Source organism: Dermacentor silvarum, chromosome 11 (assembly GCF_013339745.2).
Source record: "Dermacentor silvarum isolate Dsil-2018 chromosome 11, BIME_Dsil_1.4, whole genome shotgun sequence".
In the NCBI taxonomy this organism is placed as follows: Eukaryota; Metazoa; Arthropoda; class Arachnida; order Ixodida; family Ixodidae; genus Dermacentor; species Dermacentor silvarum.
In genome coordinates, this window is record NC_051164.1 from 47,837,123 (window position 1) to 47,856,462 (window position 19,340).

General features: G+C 45.0%; 1 protein-coding gene across 1 annotated transcript in view; it reads left to right on the forward strand.

The window, feature by feature from the left end:
• LOC119432562 (endothelin-converting enzyme 2-like) overlaps positions 1-19,340 on the forward strand; it is a 68,600-nt gene that overhangs the window by 9,133 nt on the left and 40,127 nt on the right. The window contains exons 2-3 of the mRNA XM_049658300.1: positions 5,264-5,406; positions 17,658-17,728. Of these exons, the coding sequence (XP_049514257.1) occupies positions 5,264-5,406; positions 17,658-17,728 (214 nt within the window). The remainder of the gene's footprint in view (positions 1-5,263; positions 5,407-17,657; positions 17,729-19,340) is intronic.

Sequence of the window (19,340 nt, forward strand, 5' to 3'; positions counted from 1 at the left end):
CAACATATATCATCATCATCATCATCATCAATCTCGCACCTTGAAACGCAAATGAAAGTTCAATGGAATACGCTAAACAAATTCTTCTATTTAGCTTCGCAAACTATTTGTTAGAGGCAACCAGCGGCGTCAAATTTGCCTCTGAGAACGTTTGTAGGAAGCTCTGTGCCTTGAGCTACATGTTTCCCTGCAAATGATGACACAAATCAGACACCATGGGAATGTTGGCGACCTAGTGGATTTGTCTTACTTTCAGGCTTCTGGCTTGATACATTCTTGTGGCTTCGTTTACTACGCTATATTATGCCTTAAGCAATCTCTAGTTTTTTCTTAAATGCAGAAGGCAATATGACTCTACGAACACGCACAATGGATATAATTGCAGCGGTTTCGCCTCTTCATGCGTCCAAGGCGTGATGGATTTAATGTCGAGCTCTCTCTGATTTCGAAGTCCTGTGTTCGAATCCTAACGTCGGACAATTTTAATTTTGTTTAGTCGACTGTTTACAACGCAGTACCCTATTCAAAATGATCATTTTGCGAAGTCACGACGAAGCCGTTTGTTTAAAGCCATAGCGACGAAGTCCAGGCGAACTCGTGTACTAATCGTCCCTTCCACGTTGGCTGAGGCGGCCCTGCTTGCAGCTTCCGCAGACACTATAGCGCCACACTTCCCTCTATTGATTATTGCATGAAACTCTGTGGGCCTGAGTAGCCGTGGGTGCACGCAATCTCGGAGCTCATGCACCTAATGTATAAAACTCTGTGCCGCGAGTAGCCAAGCGTGCCGCCCCATATTGGAGGTCATGCATTTAGTGTATCAAACTCTTTGCCTTGAGCAGCCGCGGAGAACGTTACTAGACTAGGTCTGGTAACGTTTACCACGGGTTCCGCCTAAATCTCGGAGGCCATGCCGAGCAGCCGTGCATTTTGGGTCATTACCGTTGGGCGATAATTGTGGCGTTCCTTTCTTTTCAGTTTCGCCATCGAAAACGCCCATTTTGCCTGGTTTTCCTGACGCATATACTTGTATTTGAAATGAAAAATTTTTCATGGAGGCTGCTCTGTATCACCGCTATCTTAAACTAGGCCTTTACGCAGCACAAGCTTTGTTGCAGTTGGCCTTTCAGAGAATCGAACAGTACAATGTTGTGCAACAAACTGCCTTTTCAGTTCACCTCGGCTTGTGCATGACATTTTTTTTTTACTGAATTTTTTATACGCGTTCATTCGTTCTCGCGAGTACTTCATAAAGTGGTGTCCCACACGAACACCATTTCCAACGTATTTCTGGCCTGGCATCACCCGTTATGAATGCGTTAATTTCCCACAGTGCGATCGATATCCGGAGTGTGTCACGGATGACTTTATTGGTCTTTACAAAATAGGAGACTTTAGATCACTTTTTTGCGGCTCTAAACTTCTTCGCTGCGGTGGACACCAGAAATTGTTCTTTCACGTACCAATTGGGGAGTAGGTAACAAATTTTAACTCATGAAGTTTGTAAGTAGTTAGTACAGCAAGGCCACTTTTCAAGTGCGCAATTGAAGTCGGTCACTGTGCAAGGGGCATGCGCTCCATGGGCATTCTGGAGATAGCACCAGTTTCGGGTTATTCGTAATAAAAAATAAAGCTGTCGCGATTAACTACACTAATTTTACGCGTTGCATTTTTTTACACGCATTGTCCCAGGAGTTCGAAGAGCAGCAGTATATTTGGCCTCGAGTTCTAGGCGCTCATTTGAAGCGGTTCTCCAGATTCCTAGCTTGGTTGTCATGAATTCAACGCGGTCGTATCGCGTTCCTAACGCATCATCCCAATTCGATTGGCCAGCGTTTACATGTATATAGTACATCAAGCCTTGTGTGATGGCGTTCGAAACAAATTCGCGCAACTTTTCATCGAGATATCCTCGCCTACGCATGGAAGGCAGCAAACGCCCAGGAGTGTCGCACAAACTTTCTTTACACCCCTTCATGCCACCGTGCTGTTTTTTTTACCAGAAATACCTACAAGCAGTTTCACCTCATTGAGGCGCATTGAAGAAATGAGTCTTTCTAGTACATCATTCCTGTGAACGCAATGCGCTAAAAAGATAACGCGAAGTTCTCCGTCACATTCACGTGAACGCAACAAGTGAATGCGACTTGAGCACTTATTGAAAAAAAGTTTGCTACTGCAATGCATGTATACTGCGGTAATTCGTTTATGCGTCAATTTCTAAATATAGTTGGTGTAGTATACATGTAGCCACTAACATGCGGGAATGTTTACATAGGCCAGAAGGGCCGGTGTGTTAATACTCGTCTAAAAGAGCATCAAAATTCACTCAACAAAGATAACCACTTACACCTAGCCAACCATTGCAAAAGCTGTCATTGTAAACCTGTCTATTCATGATACCATGATTTTGTTTACTCATAGAGACAAACTAATACGCGAAATGGCCCAGGCCTTCCATGTCAAAAAACATGCTGATACGTGCGTAAGTGAGCCATCTATAACCCTAACTGACAAAGAATTTGCCTATTTGAGCGTCACTTGATGTTGTTAAGATACGTAGAAGTTCTGTATATATATATATATTTTTTTTTTCAAAATGTCTTTATCATTTTTATTTCAATTCAGCATGCTCTTGCACATGCTCCCTTAAGTCAGACTGGGTATATATATATATATATATATATATATATATATATATATATGTACGTATGTATGTGTGTGTGTGTGTGTGTGTGTGTGTGTGTGTGTGTGTGCGTGTGCGTGTGCGTGTGCGTGTGTGTGTGTGTGTGTGTGTGTGTGTGTGTAATTTCCCTCCAAAAATAAACTGAGTTGCGAGTCAGCGCCTGTCTGTCACCTTCGCCTTATTCTCCTCGTTTCTTGTGTGCGCGCTGCAGTTTCAAGATGAACTTCTTTTTTGAACTGCCAGCATTATACATCGCGGTCATCGTCCAACTATAAATGAACGCTGAGGCACCCGTTGAGATCATGCGGACAGCCATATTGGCATATGGCTGTCGGCTTTGCCATTTTCTTATTTGCCGGTAGGTCGTGATGTATATTGTTTGTCAGAAGCTTCTAGGTCATTCCACAATTGACGCCGCACGTCGGCGGTCACTTGCTTCACGGGTTTCGAATCGGCACTGCAGGTGCCGCAAAGGTTGTGAAATTGGGGGAGTTATTTCCCTCACTCTCAACCAAACCGGTTCTGCGATACACCGCAAGGTGGAGTGAGTTCGTTAAAAAAATTTCACCGACGATTACGATATTCCCTAATGCAAAACTTGAGCGCAGCTGCATACGCGTTTTCATTTCACCTGTCAATATTTTGTATTATATTTATACAAGTACATGGTTTATATTAGGAAGGGAGCGCTATGAGTAGCGTAGCTGGCGTGGACAATCTGTCTCTTGCGGCAAATTGCAAACGGAGCGATGTGCGGCGCGACTGCCTCGCTTATCCCGAGATCGCGAGAGGCAGCTCGTGGGTGATGCGTGGGCGCGATTCGCAGTAGCCGCCATGCAGATCATGCAGCGCTCTGTTTCCATACCGACGACGCGCGCTACTCTGGTGCCATATCGTAGCCATATTTGCCGCACAGCCCGTCTTGCGCGGCACTATGCTTTTTCTTCGCACTCTTTCGTTCCACCGACAACGAGAGCGGCCCTTCGTCGCGTGGAAATTCTGCCACCGGTGTCAGCGGCGACAACACCCAAGGGAGCGTCACATCGATCCGTACTCGTAGCCGCTCGCCAGCGCTCTTTACAGGTGCGGTGATTCCCGTCACACGCGCTGGTGCCGCGGATTGACCTCAGCAGCTGATGCCGCGGACGAGCGTAGCCCTCCCCGCCTCACGTCATCCTTCCTGCCCCCCTCAGAAGCACAGATTCCGTGGCCGCCGGTGACTCAGCGCATGCGCAGTCCATCTCCCCTCTGCTCCTCCTCCACTTTCCTCCTCGTGGGCTCTTCTTTCATCTCCCGCTGCGCTCCGCGTTCGCGTTGATCTTTCGTTGTGCTCGTTCGCTCGGTTACGAGGTATAACGACGCCGAGGCACGCCGATGCTCTAGGCAAGGAATGGTGCCTAAGAGCTGCGCTCTAAAAAGGGCAAGTAGGCATCTACCTTAAGTGGCATGGATAGCAAACCTAGGTGTTCAGCTACTACTTCCTCTAACGTTCTTATTTTTGATGCAAACTGAAGAAAATTTGCCAGGCCGTTTGACATTGACATTTGCTGAATGTGTTTTAATATTGGTGCAAAAATACTGAACCGCTCTCAAAAATTAAAAAATAGTTTTTTTTTATTTCTTGAATGAACATTTTTGAGAAATTGTTCGTAGGTACCAAGGTCACAACTTACGTCGTTATTCGACTTGCAGTGGGTGTTCTTCTGAACAAAGAGAATCACTGTAGGTTTTACCGTTGCTTAGTAAAAAAACTTTAGTTTTCTGATGAGTTAAATTCCATGGCTTTTTCTTAAACAAAAGCTTTACTAAAAAATGAAATTCTGGTGGCAACACATTTTATTCGATTCAGTAGGGGCCCATGGTATTCAGGCACAATTCACAAAAATTACACTTTCAAAACTGCAGTGGTTGCAGAGGAAATGTTCCTTTTCTGAGCAAGAAGACGCGGGGGTAAGTACGCGGGTGTGGTAACGGCGGGAACGCGGATGTAAACAAATATTCGCGCGCGAACTCCCGCGACTATCATGGCCCCTTTTGGGCCCGTACTGAACTATTGAAAGCATTAATTTAGCTAGATACACTATATTTGTAAATACATTTATGCGTCCTTTAATAATAAACCAAACGCCACAGCACATGTATACACAAGCTTGCGCGGCGAATAGGTCGAGTCACGGGTGTAGGCGCGTTTGGCGCCATTCTTAAATATCTTCTGTTGCGCATTTGAGGGTGCCACTTGGTGGAAACATTTGTTCAGAATGCTGGCATATTGGGGTGGTAAAATAAAAACATGTCGTTTTTAGTCGATTTTGCCCTCCCTCCCCCTTTAAGGAGCACGGAGTTGAATCTGAATTCCAACTAAATCCAAGGAATGAGCTGATGTGGATGGAGGGGGGGAGAAGGGTCGGTCCCTGTAGGCTGTGTGACCGCAGGTCACCTCAGACGCGCTCATGCTTTGACAGCTAATAAACGGTGTTTCTTGAAAACCCTGAATCAGGTCTTCGCTCAAATGCAAAGAATATTGCGAATGACTCTTTCATTTCTATTAACTGCAATGATCTTGTTCTTCCCCGGTAGCGTGCCTCAAAGAAGCACCCTCCGGGATTGGGTACATCACCCGGGTCTGTGACACTACTTTCCGGACTCTCCCCCGACTCGTGTTCTCCGTCCAATGCGGCGTCTTCGGTTCCGGACAGCGCACAGCCAAGCAAGGAGTCCAGGTAAGGATGCCTTCAACGGTATATATTATACAGGGAAGCTGTTACTAATTGGAGCTCCGAAGCGGTTTTCGTGCAGCAGCGTGCGCACGCGTGGTCGATATCAGAGGTGAATTCAAAACAAGGTGTGTCGAAGCGGAGAAATTGCTTTTAAACGTATTGACCAAGGATTATAAAAGTTATCTTGCGTATGCCTTATTCAAACAGACAACTAATATGGTGCATTTTTTTTATAATGATTCGTTATTTTTGTTCTTCATGTCGCGTTATACGGGCTTCATGTCGGACGTCGCCTAGAAGATTGTACGGCTGCGGCACTGAAAGTTACTGCAAGGTATATGTATGCATTGGAAGCGAAGCTCCCATAGAAGCCCATACGTCCTGCAATGGTGGCTTGTGGAGGCACGGCAGCGCCATCTAAATTTCGCGGGGCCAACTTCTCGGTGGAAAAAAAAAAACTTCGTTCGATGTTCGAGGCTTATTGCGCGAAGTTGTCTACTACGCTAGATCACATCACATCGCATGCACAGAGCACACATCAGTATAAATGGAGCGTAAGTGAAGGAGAACATTCGTCATAAGTTCGCGTCACAATCGAATAGTTTTCTATGACGATACGAATGCATCCATTTGTAGCGGCAGGCATTACACCGGTCACCATTAGGAGTTCTGCATGAAATCAGAGCAATGCGTTCACCCAGACATTGAACTAAGTGTCACATGCATGTGTCCCTAGTGAACACACATCTGCTATTTCGGTGTAAAGATAAAATCAACATTACATTGAATTAATTCTGATGAACCACATGTTATTCTTCACTAAGACAGCACGCGTGCCACCTGTAGTTTTTCTCCTGGTACTGAAGACATACTAAAGCCAACCTCCTTGAGTAAAACATATTCTTTATTGAGACTGGCTGTTGAAAAGAAAGTTACTGATCAAATATTATAAGGTTAGTACAAGGTTAGACTAGGTCAACCCCCCCCCCCCCCCCCCCCCCCCCCCGCTATGTCTCCCCGGAAAGCGTCGCGCCGCCGCTACGCCGACGTCTCTCTCCTTGGCTCCGCCCGCCTGTCACTCGGCGCGGTCTCCCTCTCTCATCCTCACCACTCTCCGACCAACCGGGGCTGGCTCGTGCTTCGCAAAACTGATCAACGCTCGGCGCGATTGAACCTCGCCCTTAAACAGCGCCACTGCTAAAAAAGCTAACATAATAAATTATTTGGCACTTTCTGAAGCCGGCCAGCTGGACAATATTCTGTAAAGTTTCGATGTCCAGGACCTTGACTGAACGCTAGAGACGCATGAGCAGCGACGAAGAATTATAGACCTACACCACGGCGCTACGTCACGAAAATGCGGTGGCGCTGTCGTCGGAATTTAGTTTCGCTTGGTAGGCACTCCGCCGCCGAGCCGCCGCCCGTGTCGCGCCTACCACAGCAGCCGCTGGGTTTCGCGCGTGGTTGTGCAGTTCCATCTGTGAGGTCTTTATTCTACGATTTTACAATGAAAGAAATGCAGTATGTGGATGAGCTGAGTGGCGTCGAAATACGCAAGAGACTAAAGTTTTCATAGGTTTCCTGTTGATGAAAACAGTCGCAAGCAATGGGCCGCTGCGGTAAAAAGCGAAAGTTGGATTATGATACCAGATCATCCATCATGCGCAAAACATTTCGTAACCATTAAGCTTCTCATTTATTTTGATTGGCGTGCATTAGCCGATCTTAGGATCATATACGATATTAGGATCCTTATTAGCATGCCATTATAATTGCTTGCCGCACTGTGGGAAAGCTAGATTAGGATTAGCCTGAATGTAGGTCGAGCGAGCAGATAGATGCCCCACAAAACACGTCACATTCGAATTTGTTTTCATCTCAAAGAATTGAGCCACCAGCAGTGTAAATATCCTATCACATGTTCACATACGCAGGCAGCAGGGTCACAGCTGCGTTTATTGCAGTGTGGAAGTCATAAATGCGCCTAAACGTGTCAGCTAAATTTCGAGCGCGAAACAAAATGTACAGTGTTAGCACAGAGTTGGAGCGATCGGACGGCCGCGTACAACAGCTAGCTCACATTGCGCGGGCCCCGGCCTACACAGGCGGCGTCGCCGTAGGGCCGGTACCTTGCCGGTCCCATCGCTGAGGCGATCGCTTCTATCGCCGCTCACGGCGACGTAGAAATCGGCTACAGCTTGTTTTTAACATAAAATAGTTCTTAATAGAAAAGCTATCTCGAATTTGCGCGTGTTTCGTAAAGCAGCGCCCAGTACTAAACCACCGGCGCGATCCGGAGCAACGACGCGACGGCATTTCGTCTCGCAGACGGAAACCGAAGCACCGGCCGTCTCAGCGAGGCGGCTCGGCTGGCTTGAAAGCACTAAGTTTCGTTTGTTATTCGCACCAACGACACCGACAAAACCGATTCATTTAAGCCCACATTAATCGTGTTGTTGAAAATAAGCGCACAATGATGAGCAGCAGGCCAGGCCGCAAGCGCTGTCGGCCGTCACTGCGGCGGTCAACGAGCTAGGCCTAGCGTCTCGTTCGGCCGTATCCCCATGGGGGCGAGATGCAAGAACGTGCACTGGGTGCACATTAAAGAGTCTCACGTAGTCAAACTTAATCCGGCGCCCCCATTACTGTGTGCTTCATAATGAAATCGTGGTTTTAGCTCCCCCACCCCATTAAAAAAAATGCGCCATCCGCGCGTGCAAGCGGTGGCGGCGAACGTGGGCGGAGCCTACGCGACGTCGCTATAGGGCCTAAAATATATCGACGGTGCCTACCGCTGTTTACTAACATGGTGTAGGTCTATACGGTGGACGGCTGCCTCCTTCTCGAACGCACTGAGTAAGGCTGCCACAAGTGGCGCTCTCGTCGGCGCGCTCAACGCGTTTCATCATCATCAGCCTATTTTTAGGGGCGAAGCTCCTTAAAGCGGCACCCGTTCGTCCCTCGTCGTAGTAGCAGTGTGTAACCAGCCTGAGAAAAATGAGAAAAAAAATTCCGAAGTTGTGTCCGTAGCGCGGAATCGAACCAGGGACCCCTCGCTTCCGAGCGCGCGGCGTTAGCCCACTACACCACGAAGCACACATAGACACAAGCACCACGATGGCAATAAATACCCTACATTAACGAAAGACTGCGCGTTTCTAACGCGTTTGTGCTAGCGCGTTACGGCCCGTGTAAGAAGCTGGTGTAAGACGCTGTGGCCTCTCCGCCTTACCTTCAACGCGTTTCGAACGCGCTGCCCAAGGCGGTGGCAAGTCAAGTTCAAGTCGAGGAGCGTTTATGAATACGGGGGGTATACTCTCTCAGCAGTCATGTGATGGCGTCGGCAAACGCGGTGCACGTTCCGGCATGTGTAAATGGCTGCGTAAGACGCTGTGGCCGCTCTCCCCTTACTAGAGAGTACTGCACGTCTCTAACGCGTTTGTGCTAGCGTCCCCTTAAGCGGGAGATCCGATGATTCCCTCCGGAGCTTCGCCCACTCATCATCATTCACCCCGTGGATATGATGTGATTTTTTATGTCCTCAGCAGGACGATCAGGCCTCTCCCTGCGATCTCCAACTAGCTCATTCCAATTTCCACCTGCAAATTTCCTAATTTCATCACCCCACCTAGTTTTCTGTCCATCCTCGACTGTGCTTCCATTGTCCCCTTCTCTTGGTATCCATTCTGTAACTCTAAGGGTCCGCCGGTTATCTACCCTGCACGTGACATGGCCTGCCCAGCTCCATTTCTTTCTCTTTATGTCAACTAGAATATCCGCTATGCCCCTTGGCTATCTGATCCACACCGCTCTCTTCCTGTCTCTTAACGTTACGCCTATCATTTTGTGTTCCATCGCTCTTTGTGTGGTACTTAATTTTTTTTCAAGCTTCTTTGTTAACTTCAAAGTTACTGCCCCATATGCTAGCACCGGTAGAATGCAATGATTGTACACTTTTCTTTTTAAAGACAGTCGTAAGCTGGCATTCAGGATTTGACAATGCACTGCAACCCGTTTTTATTCTTCTGTAAATTTCCTTCTCACGATCAGGGTCCCCTGAGAGTAATGAACCTAGATAAACGTCCTCCTGTACATACTCTAGAGGCCAACTGGCGATCCTGAATTCTTGTTCTCTTACCAGTCTCTTTAACGCTGTCTTTGTTTTCTGATTATTTATCATCAACTCCAAATTTACACTTTCTCGGTTAAGGGTCTCAATCATTTGCTGTAGTTCGTCCCCATTGTTGCTCAATAGGACAATGTCATCTGCAAACTGAAGGTTGTTGAGATATTCGCCATCGATCCTCACTCCTAATCCTTCCCAGTCTAAGAGCTTGAATACTTCTTCTAAGCATGCAATGAATAGCATTGGAGAGATTGTGTCTCTTTGCCTGACCCCTTTCTTGATAGATATCTTTCTACTTGTGGAGAACCAAGGTAGCTGTGTAATCCTTGTAGATATTTGCCAAGATATTCACGTATGCCTCCTCCACTCCTTGATTACGCAATGCCTCTATGACTGCTGGTATCTCTACTGAATCAAACTCATTTTCATAATCTATGAAAAACATATAGAGAGGTTGATTGTACTCCCCAGATTTCTCGATTAACTTATTGATCACATGGTTGGGATCCGTCGTAGAATACCCCTTTCTGAAAGCAGCCTGTTCTCTTGGTTGATTGAAATCAAGTGTTGTCCTGATTCCATTGGAAATTATCTTGGCGAATACTTTCTGCAATACTGAATGCAAGCAAAGTATCTATAATTCTTCATTTCTTTAACGGCTCCCTTCTTATGTATTATTATAATGTTAGCATTCTTCCAGTTCTCAGGCACATTTCAAGTCATCAGGAAGTGCCTATAAAGCAATGAAAGCTTTTCATGCATATCTCATCCATCTTGGATTAAATCGACTGTTACTATATCGTCTCCAGCACCTTTTACCCTGTCCATGTCTTGCAAGGCCCTTCTAACTTCATCGCCAGTTATAGATGTTTTGACAGTTCACCAAATTCTATCTGATCTCTTGAATTAGACATTTTCATGGTTTGTCAATTCTTTATTAGATCTTTTGTTACTTAGGAGAGCTTACCTACTGGTTGCCTTATGGTGCCTTACCTCCCACTTCAATCGCTGCTTATGAAATCAGCCTAGTTACGGTTTCATTCATTACCTTATGTTATGTTCACCTTCCTTTTCAAAAGCTGCATATTTGTTTGCGAGCAGCAGCCTGAATTGGTCTGCTTTTACCCTTACTGCCTCTAGGTTGGCCTGTTTCCTCTTGAATAATTTCACTCTTTCTCTCTTCAAATTGAGAGAAATCCTAGACCTAACCTTTGGTCACTGCACTTTACCCTACCTAACACTTCTACATCCTGTACTACGCTTGGATCGGCAGAGAGTGTGAAATCTATTTGATTCCTTGTTTCTCTATTAGGACTTTTCCAGGTCCACTTCCTGTTGCTGCACTTCTGGAAGAAGGTATTCATTATTCGGGGCCTATTCATTTCCGCGAATTCTACCGACATCTGTCCTCTAGCATTCCTAGAATTGATGCCGAAGTTTCCAATTGCTTGTTCACCAGCCTGCTTTTCCTCCACATTTGCAATTAAGTCGCCCATGACTACAGTATACATAGTTTGCACCTTTCTCATCGCTAATTCAACATCTTCATAAAACGGTTGTATTTCTTCATCATCGTGACTACAGGTAGGGGCGTAGGCTTAATTTTACTAACTTCATTCTATACCTCCTGTTTAGCTTGATTACGATGACTGCTACCCTCTCATTAATGCTGTAGAATTCATCAATGCTACCCGCTATGTCCTTATGGACACAACGCACAGAACCTATTGAAAAAAAGTTGTCGCAGTTTCACCTGAAAGGCGAAGCATCAATTGCGATAGCAAATTTGTAGAGAGCTATACGAATTAATGATAGTAGCTTTATCAGCTGTATAAACTTGAACATGCAGCAGCACCGGCAACACGCAGAACTGTTGTCGATGCCGTCGGCGTTTTGCCCGCGTTGGCACAAAATGCGTGCGGCGTTGGTGACTGTTGCCGGAGCCTCTGATATAAATAGGCACTTGGTGCCGCAACTAAACGTCGCCTCCCTTCCCTCCCCCTCCCCTCCCCCACGGCCTTTCGCGCGTCGGAAGAAGGCGCGTTTGCTCTACATATGTGGTGATTGTAAAGGAGGAAAGAGACGCCTACTTCTGCAGCCCTTAAGGGAGCACGGCGCAGAACGCGCGTTTGTTCTCTGCCGTGCGTTCACTCCCCGTGAAAGCGCGCGTCCCCGCGCTCTTTCACTCGCACATACAGCGTTCGGCGCGCGGCGACGATTTCATCTCCATTGACGTCATACGAAACCTCACGGCGACGGCGACGGCAGAAATGTGCTTTGGGGTGTCCATATAATTGCTATCGCAATAAAATTGGGCTAGAAGGTCATTTACTGTCCGAAACAGACATGGTGAATGCGTTTAACGAATACTTTCTGAACAGAGAAACGCAAACGCATACGCGCCCGAAAACCGCTCTCTCCCTACCTGGAAACTGAAACACAATCTTTTTCCATCCAACTAATGTTGACGAGGTCTGCTCTGTATTTATGGCAATGAAAAACTCTAAAATCTGTGATTCAGACGACCTGCAGATAAGACCCATAAAATATGTCATACACGATATAGTCATACACGATATGTCATACACATTCTAGTCCATATCTCGAATACCTTTATTGCTGAAGGCATCTTTCCATCAAACATGAAGATTGCTAAAGTCATTCCAATATACAAGGCAGACAGGCTCAATATACAAAATTATCGCCCCAAATCAATTTTGCCTCACTTTTCTAAAGGACTTGAAAAAATAATATTGATTCAGTTATCATTCTTCTGTGAAAAATATCGCATTATCACGAAATCTCAGTATGGCTTTCAAAAAAACAAATCAACACAGTTAGCACTTCTAGGCCAGAAAGACCATATACTGCAAAATTTTTAAAGGAAGCTACTGACAACAGATATATTTATCGACTTTACTCAGGCCTTCGATCATATTAACCATAACTCATTATTAACAAAGCTTGAGACGTATGGTATCAGGGGCCTCCCACTGCAATTAATGAAATCATATTTAGAAAAAATATGGCAATATGTGCACATAAATAACTTCAAATCGTTTGCTGGAGAAATAAAAACAGGAGTCCCGCAAGGAAGTATTCTTGGTCCGCTGCTTTTTAATTTATATATAAACGATGTTGTTCTGATCTATCCGAAGACAAAATTCGTCATATATGCAGACGATACAAATGTGTTTATTTCATCGGCATGTTATACTCGTTTAATAAATAGCGCAAACGAGTTTCTCAAGAACATATCCACATGGTCTACAAAAAATTATCTAAAAAAATTCAAATAAGGCAAAAGCCGTAATTTTTTACGCGAAAGGCACAAAGATTCCACAAAGCCACACTTTAGAATGAAGAAAGGGAGCATAGAAATATTCAATGAAATTAAAGTATTAGGTACGTACTTCTGTAGTACGCTACACTGGGATCGACACGTAGACTCTGTAGTACCGTATCACAGGAATGCTAAACAGGAGCAGATATCGTCTACCAACATAGGTAAAAATATTAATTTACTACTCATTATTTGCATCACACATTAATTATACACACCTTGTGTGGGGCGCAACAACTGAATCTAACCTCAGGAAAATACACTTACTACAGAAAAAGATCAAACGTATCATAGCAAACATGATGTATCACAATCACAGTGAGCACTACAACATACCCACAATTGGGCTGCTGAGCACGAGGTCGCGGGATCGAATCCCGGCCACGGCGGCCGCATTTCGATGGGGGCGAAATGCGAAAACACCCGTGTACTTAGATTTAGGTGCACGTTAAAGAACCCCAGGTGGTCTAAATTTCCGGAGTCCCCCACTACGGCGTGCCTCATAATCAGAACTGGTTTTGGCACGTAAAACCCCATAATTTAATTTAATTTAATTTTTAACATACCCACAATCTACTCCCTATACAACTGCTCTGTCCTTCGTCTATGGCACTCAAACTTAAGCTCTGAAAACAGCCGTATTGAATGAAATTGCTTGTCTGCAAAAAAAAAAAATACAGCTACCTATATTACCCGTCATGGAGAATATTGATCTATACCCCCTTCAAGAACCAACTATGGCTTGCAAATGACAAAAAGTAAATTACCCAGACTGAATAATTCATTTCATGACGCAGGCATTGACATCATTAACATAACTCGGTCAGAACTGTTGTCACTTTTCCGAACCTTCTGCTAATTAATTAATTAAGCCTCATTTCTTTTTCCCCTGTATTCACGTATGCCTATTGTTAAATGTTTGTAATGACATAATTTTTGCTCATCATATTCCTTCTGCTTATCATTCCAATGTAATCCTAGCACCCTTTCTTTTCACCCTTAATTATGCACCGTCAAGTGTACGCAAATTTCACTTTTATTTACCTACTCCCACGTGTACGTATTGTGGAGTACTATCTGCATTGTTCTTACTTGCCATTGTCCGAGTTCCTTGAATTTGAATTGATTATTATTGTACTTTAACATTTCTATGTAACGTTTCTGCATATGGTTCATTGCGCGACTCACTACCACCATGTAACGCGGGGGCTAAGGGCACCTCAAGCTGTCTCACTGCGGCTTTTATCTTAGCCCCGGCCATTGTATTTTTAGCAATGGAAACAAATAAATAAATAAATAAATAAATAAATAAATAAATAAATAAATAAATAAATAAATAAATAAATAAATAAATAAATAAAGACTAGAAATCCTACCGCTTATTCTCTCTTATCTGAGCGTATACACAGCCTAAGCACTTTGTACATGGTCCACCCACAGAACGTAGTACACTTGCCATTCGCCTCTAAAAGAGAGCTGATCCACGTGGAGTCCGCTCACAGCTTAATAACTTTGTTTTGCTAGTATAAGTGCTAGGCTAGTTTTAAAATAAAGGGCCGTTGTTTCAAGATAAAATATTACCTTTCGGCATAGCACTGATCTCGGGATCACCCATAAAATTAGCCACGACGTTCAAGTTTCATGCTAAAAATGGTGGCATAAGGAAACATCTGCACGAAGAAAATAACTGTTATGAACACGCAAAATCACTTGACGTGTGAGAAGTAATCAACCCTACTTGGCGGACACATCTATGCAAATTGTGTTAGAGTTTAACAGTGTACAAATAACCTCTCCTCTTTCTTATTCGGTTGTCCCCATCTCCTCAGCATCCAAATAGTGTGAAGACTCACGTATTGGCAGTTCGCAGATTGGCATACAACGTCGATATATTCTTCAGCGGACATTAAGAAGATTTAGCTCGGGAGTTCTGCCTAGATGCATCGGAAAATACACCAAATTCGATGGGCTTTGTTGCATTAAAAAAAGTGGTAATCTAGTGACTGTAGGAAGCAGAAATTTTACTTAGGTCGTTAGTATGTTTTGCAATGATTGTCGAAAATTCAAAAATTGAAAAGTCACGTACCAAGTTTTTATCTTTGTAACTCAATAACAAGAAGTTAGTAGGGGTCCCTTATGCTACAACTAAGACGACTTGAAGGCGAAAGCCCGAGCGCTGCCAACTCAATGACACGACGAGCACTTTTTACGCTTTGTGAAATTTATTTTGACATTTCCTTCATTTTTTTATTCACATTTTTTACGCATTTTGCAAGGTCATCTTTGCAAGTCATCCTTTATTCACCAAACTCGGACCGTGACTCCGAACTTTTTTTGGCTGAGTCATCATCACTCTGGAACCACCATTTACCGTCAGTTTTGCAAGTCATCATGTTTTTTGCATGTCAGCCTTCCGATGAATCACTGAGCTCTAACCGTTACTCAGCACATTTTTGCAACGTAACTCTCATTTCGACCCTGAAATCTCACATATATTTTTTGCAAGTCACTCCCCCACTCCATAACCCCTTGATTTACTCTTAATTCAGTTGAGTCATAGTCATGGTCATGACGATGACTTCTACCACCATCATTAAGCGTTTCCGTCACTTAGTACCCGCTTCCGTACTCATTCCACGGGGGTTTGAGTGTTAATCTTTTATTGCGATAGCAATTATATGGACACTCCAAAAGAGATTTCTGCCGTCGGCGTCGGCGTCGCCGTCGCCGTCGCCGTGAGGTTCCGTATGACGTCAATAGAGATGAAATCGTCGCCGCGCGCCGCCGAACGCTGTATGTGCGAGTGAAAGGGCGCAAGGGACGCGCGCTTTCACGGGGTCAGGTCTCTCCTCAAATCCACGCATTAATCTTTCTCCTTTTACACACACACACACACTGAACAAACGGCGGAGAACAAACGCGCGTTCTGCGCCGTGCTCCCTTAAAGGCTGCAGAAGTAGGCGTCTCTTTCCTCCTTTACAATCACCTATATGTAGAGCAAACGCGCCTTCTTCCGACGCGTGAAAGGCCGTGGGGGGGAAGGGAGGCGACGTTTAGCTGCGGTACCAAGTGCCTATTTATATCAGAGGCTCCGGCAACAGTCACCAACGCCGCACGCATTTTGTGCGAACGCGGGCAAAACGCTGACGGCGTCGACAACAGATCTGAGTGTTTCCGGTGCTGCTGCATGTCCAAGTTTATACAGCTGATAAAGCTACTATCATTACTCCGTATTGCTCTCTACAAATTTGCTATCGCAATTTATGCTTCGCCTTTCAGGTGAAACTGCGACAACTTTTATTTTAGTTGACTCATTGTCATTTTTGCTCAGTCACGGCGATTATTGAGTCACTTAATTAATTTAATGACTTTCGTGATCGTTTATCAATATTTATATTGCTCGTGTATTTACCTATCGATTGTCTTTCCGCCATCTCGGCAGTGCTACAGCTCGCTATATATATTTTGTAAATATATACAGCGAGCTGTAGCACTGCCGAGATGGCGGAAAGACAATCTCTTCAAATGTCGTCTTCTTCACCCAAATGGTCAACGTCATCTTTGTCCCATTGCGCGCAGTCTCGTAACAAAAAAACCGCATATCCACGGGGTGAATGATGATGAGTGGGCGAAGCTCCGGAGGGAATCATCGGTAAACCGTGAATCTTCCGTGTAATTCGCCCAGTCTCGCCGCACTAAATCGAACGATTGACTTCCACCAATGACACGCGCCATATGTGACGTCATTCCTATTTTATAACAGCGCCCTTCATTATAATTGCACCATCTCCCGCTTAAGGGGACGCTAGCACAAACGCGTTAGAAACGTGCAGTACTCTAAGGGGAAGAGGCCACAGCGTCTTACGCAGCCGTTTACACATGCCGGAACGTGCACCGCGTTTGCCGACGCCATCAGCGTTTATGAATACGGGGGTAAGGCGGAGAGGCCACAGCGTCTTACACCAGCTTCTTGCACGGGCGGTAACGCGCTAGCACAAACGCGTTAGAAACGCGCAGTCTTTCGTTAATGTTGGGTATTTATTGCCATCGTGGTGCGTCGGTCCATGTGCGCTTCGTGGCGTAGTGGTTAGCGCCACGCGTTCAGAAGAGAGGGGTCCCTGGTTCGATTCCGCTACGGCCACAACTCTCGGAATTTTTTTTTCTCATAAAAGTAGACGTGGCTACCTACTACGACGACTGCTACTACTACTACAGAGGAGGGACAGACCCACACCCTAAGGAGCTTCGCCCCTAATATATAATGTTATTGGGTTTGTAACTGAGTTAATTAATTATTGATTTCTTTTGCATATTCTTCCGATTTTAGGAACCACGTTTTCAGTCACCTCAAAATGAGACATATAAGGCTTTCGCCGTAATAGTGAAAACGTCCCTTTTACAACATCTCAAGCGGACTAAATTGATACACTGGTATTACGTATACCACTAGACAGCGACAGCTACATAGATGCAAGGTAGATGCAATACTATTGAGCCGCCAAAGTTGCTCAAACTAGTTTTGATATTCTTGATTAAACTATTCCTTATAATTTTAGGAAATGTGGCGTGCAAACAAATTTCCTGACACATTTCATTCCTAGCGCATGCCTTCTATTTTACATCTTCTCAGACTATTAAAAGTTCAAAGTAGTAGTATTGCTCATCATCTGAAAGTAATGTAATTTCACGGCTTCCCACTACGGCAGTGCCTTCTTTTTTTTTCCAACCTCTTGCATTACGTTATCTTAAACCTTCCAACTGACGTTAGCCTCACACTCTTCACAGGAGAGATCAGTATGACAAGCGCAATCGATCGACGTCAACTGGGCATGCAAGCAGGACACTTGGCATTCAAGGTAAGTGGCCCACAGGGCTCACCGGCTTCCCCAATGACGGTTCCGAGACTTGCGATTTTCTTTTTACAGCGAAGCGGCATATGGCTAGGCTCTGGAGGATCGCGTCCACGGACAAAACGACGCGTACAACAACAATTTTCGGTGGCGGATATATATCGGTTTATGTATAAAGTGCCTTAGCACAGGTGTCAAAACGGATGCTAGCCTAAAGAATATGAGCTAATTTTAACGGGATTCACAACAATATCATGAAAAATAAGATTGCCTAAATTGGTTAATAGATATGCAGGCGATACTTAAAAATTACCTTGGACAGGAACTGAGGCTTTTCAGTGTAACTTAACGCCTCAGATACACACTTCGTTCCATTTTCGACGTAATGTGCAGTTCCACATTGGTATTGGTATGGCCAGGATGCGCGTAGTCTGTACTGAAGAAGAACGTGGATCAACAGCGTGATCAACAGTGTGAATGGGCCCGAAGGTGACGGGAAGCCGCTATAGCCGAACGCGTGTCATCCGAAGGATACGGAACGTCGCATAGCCGCTCTGTGACCGATGAAGAATAACAGAACAATAGCGTGCCCCTAAGGATCTTCTTCGTGAACAGAATCGGGAGTGGGCGCGATAGCATCGGTAACCAATTGCAGTACATCACAGTGACCACAAAGCAATGGTTACCATAATGGCAATGTAAAGAAAAAATAAAACGTGATAAGAACTCAGTTAGGTATATTTGTCTTTATTCTATCAATATAGCAATTAACCATGTATAGCTCAATATAGTTATCAGCAAGTACAGCTTCGCTGGTCTTCCATCTTCTCATAATGGAAGGGCTCGGAATTTTTGTTGCTGTTGCTGCTGCTGCTTCTTTATCGTTTGTATTGCTTGCTACATATTTGGATTTCTTCTTTACGGAACATAAGCTCTATAACTGATCAGTTCGTTAACCTGGCCAATCCGTGTACTACAGCGTCTGTAAGGCGCTCTGAAAAAAAATCACCGCCCCTTCCACTCTGTGAAGATAGTCGTACAGCGAATCTGTGAACAGTGCTACTTGCGGGAGATGGGACGCGTCGGCGTCCACAGGTGACGGCGTTCCTAGCGCATTCCTCACGCTTTTTTACGACGTTCCCAGACAAGAGTCATTGACCAAAGCTCCGTGTATACAACCAACGCTAACAGTAACTCCTCTCACAGCCCTCTCCTTCCGTTAACCTACTTTCTTCCTACACCGCCATTGGTTAGCGTGCCTCACGCTCTCCCTCTCCAACGCTAGTATTGGACGGCGCAACTTAAGTCAACTCCCCTCCCTGGTCTACTTTTCATGTGCACCGTGTCGCAGCATTCTCACACAGTTGAGCTCTTCTTTTTCTCTCCTCTCCCGCTAGGTCACGTGACTTTTAGGAACGGGGTCCGCAGAAGCAACTTCACTGTAAATGTGCAATATCGTTATTCCGAATCCCCACTCGGTCTGCATACCGTCTCAAGAACGCTGCTAGCAGGTGCAATGCCCACGTCATTTTCTCTCCAAAATATAAACTTCGGCAGTATTTGCGCGGCCGTGCAGGTAAATATCGAAGTGCATCCATCCTTTGTAGATAGTCAGGCA